This window comes from Rissa tridactyla, chromosome 6 (genome assembly GCF_028500815.1).
Source record: "Rissa tridactyla isolate bRisTri1 chromosome 6, bRisTri1.patW.cur.20221130, whole genome shotgun sequence".
In the NCBI taxonomy this organism is placed as follows: domain Eukaryota; kingdom Metazoa; phylum Chordata; class Aves; order Charadriiformes; family Laridae; genus Rissa; species Rissa tridactyla.
Genome location: NC_071471.1, coordinates 30,701,459 through 30,713,927, shown reverse-complemented (window position 1 = coordinate 30,713,927; position 12,469 = coordinate 30,701,459). Strand labels below are relative to the sequence as shown.

General features: G+C 65.0%; 1 protein-coding gene across 1 annotated transcript; it reads left to right on the top strand.

The window, feature by feature from the left end:
* Positions 1–4,026: 4,026 nt before the first annotated feature.
* ECEL1 (endothelin converting enzyme like 1) lies at positions 4,027–12,326 on the top strand. The gene is made up of 17 exons (XM_054206289.1): positions 4,027–4,770; positions 6,753–6,821; positions 6,985–7,095; positions 7,655–7,747; positions 8,000–8,124; positions 8,546–8,768; positions 8,922–9,020; positions 9,109–9,183; positions 9,679–9,782; positions 9,998–10,056; positions 10,217–10,268; positions 10,449–10,516; positions 10,641–10,765; positions 11,012–11,077; positions 11,282–11,377; positions 11,906–11,982; positions 12,216–12,326. The coding sequence occupies exons 1-17, from the start codon at positions 4,027–4,029 to the stop codon at positions 12,313–12,315; spliced, it is 2,286 nt and encodes a 761-aa protein (XP_054062264.1). The 3' UTR covers positions 12,316–12,326.
* Positions 12,327–12,469: the final 143 nt, after the last annotated feature.

Genomic DNA, 12,469 nt, shown 5'->3' with positions numbered 1-12,469 from the left:
GCCCTGGGCCCTGCTCTGGGTCAGAGCCATGGGCCGCAGGACGGGCAGGACCCGGGGGTCACACCGATCTGGTGATGCCAGGGTGTATTGGCACCGTGGCACAGATCCTGCCTGCTGGGTGTACGTGGGTTGGGCAGTGTTTGTGGGCATCCCAGAGTAAGTGCCCTGTGCCCCCAGCCCTGTCTGTAAAGGCACAACCTCTGTTCCTTCCATCCCAGCGCCAGGAGCAGCTGCTTGCCTCGCAGTCCCAGCTCCACAGGTTGTCGCTGCCCGCACACCCTCTCGGGGCACTCGGTGGAGATTTCTTGGGGGGAGTCAGCACTTGGAAGCGGGTACAGGCACTGTCTGACCCCCCCCTGTATCTACACACAGGTGCCCATCCTGCACCTGCCGTACCCCAGCTTCTCGAGATGCCAGCTCCTGCGGGACGCCGCAGTGCTCTGCGGCCGGCTCAGATTTATCCATTATTTTATATGCACACGCCTTTAATTTTTACAGTCCTGTTGGAGCAATACCCAGGGCTGTTAATAACGCCAGCCCCCCGCCTCCTGTGTGCATCCATCATGCTCCCACCAAGGTGCCAGGCTTGGGGCCGGGGAAGTGCAGGCATGAGGAGGCTGGTGTGGTGGCACCTGGCCCTGTGGCCCCCTGCTCTAGCCAGCCCGTGCCTCCCTGCCCCCCCCCCCGCCTCCTCCTGCTGAGCAGCAGGGCTGGGCACCCTGTGCTCACCCACAAAGCAGCCCGGGTCCGGGTGCCCTTGCACCCTGCTGGGGTTGGTGGTGCCTGGCTGATCAGGGTGCCCAAGCCAGGGGCGTCTCTCTGGTGGGAGTCATGGAGCCCCTCTGCCCTGGTGTGCGTACCCCGGGAAGGCTTGGCTGCAACACCTGAGCATGTGTGTGAGCGTGCCAGGGTACCTGGGCCCGTAACAGGAGCTGGATGGGAGTGCGAGTGTGTGTGGGGAGCTCAGCATGTGTCTGTACTGGTGTGTGTTGGTGCACATGGGTGTACATGTGATCTACATGTGTGCTGCTGCCTGTGCGTGTGATGGCGCATGTCTCAGTGCTGCAGTGGGCATCTTGCTGGGGCAATGCCCAGCACCCCAGTACACCCGCACAGGAGAGCACAGCCTCAGACGCCCCAAGCAGGGAGGGCTGTGCCTGGTGCTCGGTGCCCATGGGACAAGACAGTGGGTCCCACACCAGCTAAGCCACCCATCCCTGTGCCAAGCAGAGTCCCCACGCCACGTGTAGCACAGCGCCCAGTATGTCCCACCCCAGTGCCCAGGAAGACCCAGGCCCCCCTCTGAGCACCCAGGGCTGTGCAGGCATGGCGGGGTGAGGGTAGCTAGGAACCCCTGAGCATGGCAGGCAGGACGGCAGTGTGGGGCCAGGGTATGTGGCCACTGCAGGGGGCTGCCACGGGCGGTGGGAATTGCTGGGCTATAAATCTCCTTGCTGGGCCCCCCCGTGGCAGAGCGGCTCACGATATTTATGTTGGGGATTTATCTGCAATGCAGTTTAATATTCCTGGACCTTCGTGTGTTTGTGTGTGTGTGTTTGTGTGTGTGTGTGAGAGTGTATGGCCCCCTCCCCATGCCACCCTCATGCCCACCATCTCACCTGGAGCCTCCCGGGCTCCGTCTCCTGCCCACCCACAGCCCTTCCCCCTTGAAGAACCCACCCTGGCAGGAGGGGATGGGACCCCGAGGGTGCCCGGGCACGAAGGGGGGTGCCGAACCTACGGGATGCGCCTGGCACAGGCCAGCGGCTGTGCCCGGCCGTGCCCCTTCTGGGTGCCGGGCTACCGGGGGGTAGCAGCTGGGTTCCCAGACGGGGGATGCCAGGCGGAGTGGCACTGCCAGCCCTGTGCCCCTCGGGGTAGGGGGCCCAGGGACACCCCCCCCCGCGCTACCTCCCCGCCGGCGGGGATGAGGTAAGGCTGGCGGGTGGCACAGGGCTGCTCTATTTGCATAATAATCTCGTTAATGGAGCCTGGCCTGCGGGAGAGTCGGGCTGGAGACGCCACCCCCTCCCCGCCCCGCTGCCTCCCTCCGGCCCCGCCGCTCCGCCAGCCGCGGCGCGGGGCGCGGAGCGGAGCGCGGGGCGCGCAGCCGGACGGGCAGCGCCGGGCCGGCCCGCCAGCAGCCCCGGGCAGCCTGCTGACACCCCCCCCAGCGAGCCGGTGAGCACCCCCGAGCACCCCTCGAGCATCCTGGGCGGCGTCCCCGAGCATCCCGGGCAGCGTCACCTGAGCATCCCGGGAGCATCCCCCAAGAGTCTCGGTGAGCAAGCGGTGAGCGACCCCCCCGAGCACCCGCGGACATCCCGGGCAGCATCCCGGGGAACGTCCCCCGAGCGTCCCCCGAGCACCTCGGTGAGCAGCCGATGAGCACCCCCGGTGACCACCCCCCGAGCAGCCCGGGAAGCACTCCCCGAGCCTGCCGGCGAGCGCCCCGCCAGCATCCCCCGAATATCCCGGGCGTCATCCCGGGGAGCACTTCCCGAACATCGCTCGAGCAACCCCTCGAGCAACCCCTCGAGCAACCCCCCCCCGAGCAACCCCCCGAGCATCCCCCGAGCACCACAGGTATCATCCCGGCGAGTACCAACCGAGCATCTCCCGAGCATCCCGGCAAGCACCTCCCGAGCATCCTGGGCAGCATCCTCCGAGCATCCCGAGCAGCATCCCCTGTGAATCCTGGCCAGCGTCCCCCGGGCACCCCGAGCATCCCCGGCAGCATCCCGAGTAGCATACCCTGAGGATCCCGGGCAGCCCCTCGCCCTCCCCTGCGCCCCCCCGAGCCGCGCCGTGCCCGCTGCCGGCCCCGCAAACTTTCCGGCGGCGGCAGCTCCCCGGCACGGGCACCGCCGGGCTGCGGCGTCGGGGCACAACTTTGCCCAAGTTGCGGAGGGTGAGGGGGGCTGCGGGGCTTGGGGGGGGCCCACCGCGGGGGTACCAGATACCTCCCGAGCAGCTCTTTGTCGTCAGCATGTCCTCTCCCACCTGGAAATCTGGATGCCATTCTGCACCAAGCAAGGGTTGGGGGCCCCTTTTGAAGCCCTTCTCCCCAACCCATCCATGCCCCTATAACCCTTTCCCCATGGGCAGACCCCCTCCTCCCCAGCACAGCACCCCTGTGAGATACCCCTGCTCATTGGTCACCAGCCAGCAGAGAGGGGTTGGGTGGATGGTGGTGGTGGTGGAAAAATGCTCAGAGGTGTCCATGGGGTCCTGGGTTCCCCCCCACCAAGGCTGGAATTAACTTTGCGCACACATCACGCGCCACACCACAATTTGACACAACGCAATGCAACACGACCCAACCCGAAACAATGCAACACCACGGTGCAACGCGATGCAACCTGACGCAGGGCCACACAACCCAACCCAACCCGCAACACCCCAATCCAACACCTTCCCCCACAAATCTCCCCAAAGCTCCCAGATCTCCCCAAAGCCCCTCTTCCTCAAGCTGCTCACCCCAGTCTGTACCACACCCAGAGAGACTGGTAGCCCTGTGACCCCTCCCAGGCCGGGAAGGACTCTCATGTTGCCTTGTGAGGATGGGCTTGCTGGACCAGCCCGGACACCCACCTGATGTGGGTGCTCTCGCCGGTGCACTAGGTAGAGGTGTGGGGGGTGTGTGGGATGGAACAGTGCCAGGGGCTGAAACCTGCCTGGGATTGTGCAGGCAGGATCCTGCCCTGTCACCAGAGGGGCTGGCAGAGGGGACAGCCATGGGGTAGAGCTGCCACCAAGCCACCAGCGGGGCACACAGGCAGGCGATGCAGGCAGCGATGACGGCAAGAAGCACCCCCCACCACCATCCCCCCTTGCTCCTCCCCAAACCCCCCTCAACCACCTCCTCTGCCTTTTCTAGGAGCTTCCTGACTCACCCAGGCACCCTCCACCACCTCCCTGCAGTGGGCACGGCTCCACCATGAACCGTGGGGTACCGGAGCCTGCCTCCCACCTGCCCTGAGCCCCCCGTACCTGCGCTGCCTGTGGGGACCCCCATCCCCAGCCATGGAGAAGACCTACTCACTGACAGCCCACTACGATGAGTTTCAGGAGGTGAAGTACGTGAGCAAGTACCAGAGCGGCACCCTGCCCAATGGCTTCGCCCTCCAGCTGGGCACTGGGGCCAAGAAGCGCCGGGGGGGGCTGCCGCGCTGGAGCCGCCGGGAGGTCTGCCTGCTCTCAGGGCTGGTGTTCGCTGCGGGGCTCTGCGTCATCTTGACGTGCATGTTGGTCCTCAAGTACCTGGCGGCTGAAGGGGACAGTTACTGCCTGGAGGGGTGCCAAGAGAAGAAGGCCTTCCTGCGGGCATCCCGCTTCCTCAGCGCCAACATGGATGCCACCATTGACCCCTGCCAGGACTTCTACTCCTTCGCCTGTGGCGGCTGGCTCCGACGACACGGCATCCCCGAGGACAAGCTGGTGTACGGCACCATCGGGGCCATTGCTGAGCAGAACGAGGCCAAGCTGCAGGCGCTGCTGAGCCGCCCCGTGCGGCGCCGAGCCCCCAGCTCGGCTGAGAGGAAGGTCAAGGAGTTTTTCCGCTCATGCCTGGACCGGGCTGAGATTGACCGGCTGGGCCCACGGCCCATGTTGGAGGTCATTGGGGAGTGCGGTGGCTGGGACGCCCCCCCAGGCCGTGGGGACCTCAATGAGCTGCTCTACAAGACGCAGGGGGTCTACAGTGCTGCTGTGCTCTTCTCCCTCACCGTCAGCCTGGACGAGAGGAACACCTCCCGCTACGTCATCCGGGTGAGGGCACCCTGTCCCTGGAGTTGTTTCCCCCCCCCCCCACCCGCCTGTGCAGATGACACCCCCCCCAGATGTCACTCACTGTCCTCGTTGTGGTGGCGCTGGGCACCTGCCTGGTGTGTGGGCTTGGCCGCAGTAAGCAGCCGGGCTGGGAACTGCCCCTTTCCCTGGGGACCCTTCTTCTCCCCATCATGGGACCCCTGTGTCAGGCTGCCCCAGGGTGAGGGTGGCACTTCCAGGGTAGGGTTGGGGACAGTTGTGAGGCAGTGCTGCCCAGCTGGGTGCTGGGGACAGCCCAGCACAGCACCAGAGCCTCCAGAGTGCTGGCAGCCAAGTCCCTCACCGTGGCGTTCTGGCTGCCATCTGTACACAGAGGCGGTGACAGGGGGATGACTGTCCGCCCCACAGCACTGGGCCAGAGTGCCAGGGCATTTGCCCGTGACTTTGTCAGCCTTCCCCAACCCTTCCAGCCTGTGTCCGTCACCCTGTGGTGCCACCAGGGCATGGGTGGGCTTTGTCTGGGTGGCCAAGCCTAAAGCACCCTTGATGGATGTGGGAGTGCGGTGGTGGACATGGTGGGGGCACAGCAATGGCATGAGGGGGGCACCATGGTGGGCAGAGTGATGGGCATAGAGGACCATGACGATGGCACAGCAGCGGGGACACAGCAATGGTATGGTGGGGACACGGCGGCGGGCATGGAGGGAACCTGGGGGTGGGCACAGCAGGGACACGGTGGGTATGAGCGGGGTGGGCATGCTGGGGCCGAGGTGTTGGGGACGGCAGGAGCAGTCGAGGGGGGACACAGTGGTGGGGATGAGCCTCCCCGTTCCCTGTGAGGTGGTGGGGCTGGGGAGGTGTAGGGGGGGGCCGGGGGAGCGGGGCGGGGGTGCCGGGCCGCCCGTGCGTACGCTAGAGGGAGCGTGTGTCACAGGGAAAGGGCGGGTGGTGGCGGGGCCGGGCGGGAGGGTGCAGGTGTGGCAGTGTGATGGGGTGGGGGGTGACAGCCAGGGCTGGGGGTCAGGGCTCGGCTGGGGGGCGGGGAGGGGCGGGAGGCTGTCAGGGTGTGACTGGGGGGGGGCGGAGCGGGTGTGTGATGGGTGTGAGTGTGACGGGGGGGGGGAGCTCTACATGTGGCAGTGCCCTTGTGGGAAAGAAAAACGGGGGGTGATGGGGGGGGAGCTCTGGAGAAAGGCTCTGGATGCTTGTGGGTGCGTAGGGCAGCGCTGCGGCTGTGCACATTTTGGGGGTGGGGGGGGGGTGGGTGCTGATGGGGTGGGATACAGAGTGTGTGTGGGGTGAGCCAGAGAGAAAAGTGTGTTTGTGGGGGCTGTGCGTGTGTCTGGGGGGGTGTGTGCATATGGGGGGGTAAACTAGATGGTGCATGCGTGGGGGGGGGCTGAGCATACACAAGTGTGTGTCATGAGGGGTGAGTTACGGGGGGGTGTGTGTGTGTACTCACATATGTGCGAGTGTGTTCAGGTGTGTGTATGTGTTAGAGGCTGTGTCCGTGGCGACAGGATAGTGAGGGGTGGGTGTGGGGGTGTGTGTGTGTCTGTGTGAAGGGGGTGTGTGAAGGGTAGGGGGTGTCCATGCAGCGTGGCTCATCCCTGCTGCTCCCCATGGGACGGGCTGCAGCACAGGAGTAGGGGGCAGGTGTGGGACCACCATGGGCCAGGGATGGTGCAGAGTGTGGTGCCAGCATAGGGCAGGCTATGGGGTAGTCTGTGTGCCAGACATGAATCAGGCCAAGGAGCAGTGGCCCACCCTCTGCCCGGGGCTCCCAGCCCATTGCATGCTGCCCACTGCAGCTCCAGCATCCTCCAGCAGGAGGGAAACTGAGGCACAGGACTCACCCACCGCGCTGCCATCCCATGGCTCCCGGGGCACTCTGCAATACGAGGGAAGGTGAGGGGGTGCCTTGCCCAGCACAGCAACCCCCTCCCTCTGCTCACCTGCTGCCCCCATCTCTCTCCCCCCAGATTGACCAGGATGGGCTGACTCTGCCCGAACGGACCCTCTACCTGGGGCAGGATGAGGAGAGCGAGAAGGTGAGGGCAGGGGGGCACACTGATGCCATGGGGACACCAGGAGAGGGACCAGCATCCAGCATCGGGTGGCAGACAGAGGGGACACCACTGCCAGCAGTGCCAGGGGCTGGGGTGCCTGCAGGGCAGTGCGGGGTGGCACCCAGCATCCCTTTCCTTGGCACAGATCTTGGCTGCGTACCGGGTGTTCATGGAGCGGCTGCTCACCCTCCTGGGGGCCGAGCATGTGGAGCAGAAGGCCCAGGAGATCCTGCAGCTGGAGCAGCACCTTGCCAATGTGAGAGTGATGCCCGCCCTGGGCTGCCCCTGACCAGACCTTGGGCACCCTGGTTGCAGATCTTTGGGGATCTCCATGCCTGGTCCTAAGGGACCCCATCCCAATCCCCTTGGGGAAACTCCACTCCCAGCCCTTGGGGACCTTCATGCCTGTTCCTTGTGGATTCCAGCCCCTTGAAGACCCCATGGCAGATCCTCGGGGACCCCGGCCCCAACATCTTGAGAAGCCCCCAGTCCCAGCCCTTGGGACAACCACTCCAGCCCTTGGGGACCCCCATGTCCACTCCTTATGAATCCACTCCAGGCCCCTGAGGACTCCATGCCCAGCTCTTGGGGACCCCAGTCTGGGTTCTGGGGGACCCACGTGCCCAGTCTTTGGGTACCTCATCTCCTTGGGGATCCCATGGCCACCCCTCAGGGCCCTGCTGGCAGCAGAGGGTTCCCAGGGCAGGGAGCTGGGAGGGATGTGGGTCAGTAGCCCCTCTTGCCCCGGAGCTGTGTCCCGTCCCTGTGCCACCCCCAAGGCAGGCAGTGGGGCGGTGACAGCCCACCCCCTGTAGATCACGGTGTCCGAGTATGATGATGTGCGGAGGGACGTCAGCAGCACGTACCACAAAGTGACCCTGGGCGAGCTGCAGCGCATCACCCCCACGGTGAGTACCCCTGGGCCCCATCCTGCCACCCCATGTCCCCCATCTGCCCTATGCCCCATACTTGTCCCTGTCCCCCTGCTCCATGCCCACATTGTCCCCCCCAGGTAAGTCCAGTTGAAGGTGATGAATCCACCCTGCACTTTTCTAGGCAGGAAGGGGTGGTGGGATGCTGGAAAGCCTGGAGGGCATTCCCTTCATGGTGGCATGGAGGGTGGGGTCCCTGTGCCCCCCTGACAGTGCCTGTCCTGGCAGCTCAAGTGGAAGCGCTTGCTGGACCGCATCTTCCACGACAACTTCTCAGAGGAGGAGGAGGTGGTGCTGCTGGCCACCGACTACATGCACAAGGTGTCTGACCTCATCCGTGTGACGCCCAGCAGGTGAGGGGGGCTGGCACCCCCTGTGCCCCCAGCACCTTCCCCAGCCTGGCAGGGGGTTGGCAATGGGGTGGGCACAGGGTGGCTGTGGCTGGCCCCCCCATCACTCCCATCCTGGGTAGGTCATGCGGGGCAGGGGGACTCCTGGAAAAGCCATGGGAGAGGTCACTGTTGTGGGGTCCCCAGCACCCTGGCTGTGCCTGGCCCGCTGCTGAGACCCACCTCGTGCTAGAGGTCACCAGGCTCATCACACAGCAGGGACATGGTGACAGCCCATCCCCAGGACCCCACAGGACATGGTCACTCTCATGACCTGCCTGATTCCCAAGCAGGGGTGTCCCCATCCTGGTGCACGCTCTCCATCCTCCCTGCGTGCCTGGGGACATGCTCAGTGGGGGAGCCTGATCCTGCCCCCCAACACCAGGATCCTTCACAACTACATGCTGTGGCGCATCGTGGTGGTGCTGAGCGAGCATCTCTCCACCCCCTTCCGCGACGCCATCCACGAGCTCTCCAAGGAGATGGAGGGCAATGAGAAGCAGCTCGAGCCGGGCAAGATCTGCCTGAGCCAGGCCAACAAGCACTTTGGCATGGCCCTGGGCGCCCTCTTTGTTGAGGAGCATTTCTCCTCCGCCAGCAAAGCCAAGGTAGGTGATGCATGCCTGTGGGCACGAAGCCACTGTGTCCCTCCTGTGCCCTTGCCAAGGTGCCTGCCACCACCTGGCACCCTCCTGAGGACTGGCTGGCAGGGTGATGGGTGGTAAGGATGCCATGCCAGGACCCGCGGTGACCTGCCGTAGGTGCAGCAGCTGGTGGAGGACATCAAATACATCCTGGACCAGCGCCTGGATGAGCTGGACTGGATGGACGAGGAGACGCGGAGAGCGGCTAGGGCCAAGGTAGTGGCCCTCAGTGTGGATCCCTGCCCTCACCTCCACCATGGCCTGGGGGATGGGGGCCTGATCCCGCCGCTCGCTTTGCCCGCAGCTCCGGTACATGATGGTGATGATTGGGTACCCTGATTTCCTGCTGAAGCCAGAGGCCATCGACAAGGAGTATGAGGCAAGGGGTGGCCCAGGCCCACAGGGGAATGTGGGCACACAGAGTGGGGAGATGGTCGCTATATCTGCCTCGGGGACTGCAGAGACCAGGATGGGGAGATGCTACCTCAAAACAAGCCACTTCCTGGGAGCTTGTTGTGCCCACCACTCACATAGCCACAGCCACACGGGCAGTACCATGATGTCCCTGGGGTCTCAGATGGTGTCCCCTTCCCCACATAACACCCCGCCCAGGGCTTACCCCCTTCCTCAGCAAGGGTTGGGGATGCTCCTAACTCTGCATGGCCCAGGGACTCCACAGAGGTGACAGATATGCAGCCACCCACATGGGCACACGGAACAGGACATGAAGACACATCTAGCCCATGGCCACAACCCCACACCCTCAGTCCCCAAGGCTCACGGGGGTGGGAGGATGCCCCAGCCCTGCTCCCAACACTCTTGGGGATGGCACTTGGAGCTGACATCCCCCTGAGGTGGCTGTGCCCCCTCCCAGTTTGAGGTGGACGAGAAGACCTACTTCAAGAACATCCTCAACAGCATCGCCTTCGGCATCAGGCTCTCGGTGAAGAAGATCCGGCAGGAGGTGGACAAATCTGCGTGGGTATCCCCTTGGCCCAGCGGGAGCATGGCGGGGGACAGCATGGCCCCACTGATGCCCCCTATCCCCATGCCTGGTTGCACCCCATGGGGTGTAGGCAGGAGGGCACAGGGCAAGCCAGGAATGCCCCCCTGATCCCCCAGCTGTGCAAGGGGGTGGCATTTCTGTGTTCCTTGGTGCCCCCACAGCGTGGCACCGCTGTCTCTCCTTGCAGGTGGCTGCTGCCTCCCCAGGCGCTGAATGCCTACTACCTGCCCAACAAGAACCAGATGGGTGAGGCATTGCCCGGCCCCTCCCCGGGCTCACCCCCCTGGGACCGGGGGTGTGGGGAGGGCCTGAGGTGGGGGGCACAGTGCAGGGTCCCTTGGTGATGCTACAGGTGGGTATGGGACAGGGTGGCCGCACCAACTGCAATGCTCTCCTGTGTCCCCAGTGTTCCCCGCCGGCATCCTGCAGCCCACTCTCTACGACCCTGAGTTCCCGCAGTGAGTGTGGGGCTGGGGTACGGGGCAGGGGCGGGGCGGTGTCCGGGCAGGGGGTGGGGAGAGTGGCATGGGTGGGGGGGGTGCCAGGGCAGGGGATGGGGGTGCCTGGTCCTGGGGTCACCTCCATCCCTGCCAACACCGTGCCCTCCACTCGCTCACCTTTGCTCTCCTCCGCAACAGGTCTCTGAACTACGGTGGGATCGGCACCATCATCGGGCACGAGCTGACCCATGGCTACGATGACTGGGGTGAGTGACCCCCCCACACCCCATGCCGGGGCAGGAGGTGGGTGGGTGAGGGGCAGCCAGGCTGGGGGGGGCGCAGGATGCCTGGGTCCCTCGGGACTACCGGTGGTGGCGGTTGCCTTGTCAGGGGGACAGTACGACCGGCACGGGAACCTGGTACACTGGTGGACAGAGCGGTCGTACAGCAAGTTCCTGAAGAAGGCACAGTGTATCGTCAACCTCTACGACAACTTCACTGTCTACAACCAGCGGGTGAGACCCCCTCACCCGCCAGGCAATGCCTGGGCACACGCTGCCCCATGGGGACGTCCCTGCTGCTTCGTGCCCACGGGAGAGCATGGCTCTGCCCTGCCTAGCCCTGAGACCTGACAACTCATCACATCCCAGCTGGGCACTGGGTGGGGGAAACTGAGGCACGGCCTTGGTGCCAGGGTGGGGATGGGGGGATGCCTGGCTGGCGGGGGAGCACCTCCGCTCACTCCGTGTCTTTCTCGGCAGGTGAATGGCAAACACACCCTGGGGGAGAACATCGCTGACATGGGGGGGCTCAAACTCGCCTACTATGTAAGTGTCCCCCCACCCTGGGGTGTCACACCCTCGGCAGGGCCATGGGGCAGCTGCTGATGCCATCCCCACTGTGGGGGGGGACCAGGAGATCCCCAGCCCTGTCTTGCGAGCCTGATCCAGCTTGCTGGTTGCTGGGGGGAGGCTCGGGGCAGGTCTTGGGGGGGCACCCAAGCTGTGCTGAGGGCACCCCTTGTTCTCCAGGCCTACCAGAAGTGGGTGCGGGAGCACGGCCCCGAGCACCCCTTGCACCACCTGAAATACACCCACGACCAGCTCTTCTTCATCGCCTTCGCCCAGGTGAGCCCCTGCCCTCCCCACACATGGCATGTGCTGGGCAGTGGGGGGGGTCACCCAGTGTGGCACCGGTGGCCCTGAGGGATGGGGCAGGTGCTGTGCCAGACCGAGTGCCCATGGTCAGGAGTTGGGCTTGGCCCCATCAGCAGGTCCTGGGGTCAGGGTTGGGGCTCCTGGGGACCCTACAATAACAAACGTGTGCCCCCCCCATCACCTCCAGAGATCCCTCAGCAGCAAATGCACATGACCCTGAACTCCTAGGAGACCCTACAGCCAGGCAGCCCACTCCCCTAGGAGACCCTACAATAACAAACGTGCCCCTGTGCTCAATTCCCAACCCACCTATACCCCACATGGTCTCCCAGGAGACCCTCCAATAACAAGCACAACCAGGGCATCGCTGCCCCCGTCCCCCAGCAGCGAGAGGAACCGTTGTGCCTTGGTGGGTACCACAACCCCATGGGCCCCGGTGGGTGCCAGGACATGGGGTGCCCCATCCAGCTCACCCACGAGAATGTTTCACCCCCGCAGAACTGGTGCATCAAGCGGCGATCCCAGTCCATCTACCTGCAGGTGCTGACGGACAAGCACGCCCCAGAGCACTACAGGTACCGGTGGCCCTGAAATCGGGGTGGGGGACACGGCAAGTGCCAGCCTTCCCCACGTCTTGCAGTGCCGTGCAAAGTGGGGTGGGCGCCAGAAGGCTCTGGGTGGGCATCCCTGGGGCAGGGGATGGGGTGCTGCTGGGGTGAGTGGGTGTCCCGAGTGGGGTGCATGGCAGCGGTGGCGGGGGTGTGTGTGTGTGCGCGCCCAGCTCTGAGTCGCTCCTCTCTCCTGGCAGGGTCCTGGGCAGCGTTTCGCAGTTCGAGGAGTTCGGACGGGTTTTCCACTGCCCCAAGAACTCGCCCATGAACCCGGCACACAAGTGCTCAGTGTGGTGAGGCTGATCCCACCCTGGCAGGCTGGCACCACCCATCCCCACCCCTGCCCTGTGTGCCACCCTGTGCCTGCTCCCCACCTCCTCCTGTCTCCCCCTCCTACCCTCCAGGCAAAGGGGGCACCACCAGGTGATGCAGGGGGTCGCTCCCCCGAAGA

Bases quoted from the DNA above. Each gene is read 5' to 3' on its own strand.
- ECEL1 (XM_054206289.1), top strand. From the start codon at position 4,027: ATGGAGAAGACCTACTCACTGACAGCCCACTACGATGAGTTTCAGGAG. The intron at 9,021-9,108 runs GTAGTGGCCCTC...CTTTGCCCGCAG, and splicing joins GGAGAGCGGCTAGGGCCAAG to CTCCGGTACATGATGGTGAT. The intron at 9,783-9,997 runs GTGGGTATCCCC...CTCTCCTTGCAG, and splicing joins CAGGAGGTGGACAAATCTGC to GTGGCTGCTGCCTCCCCAGG.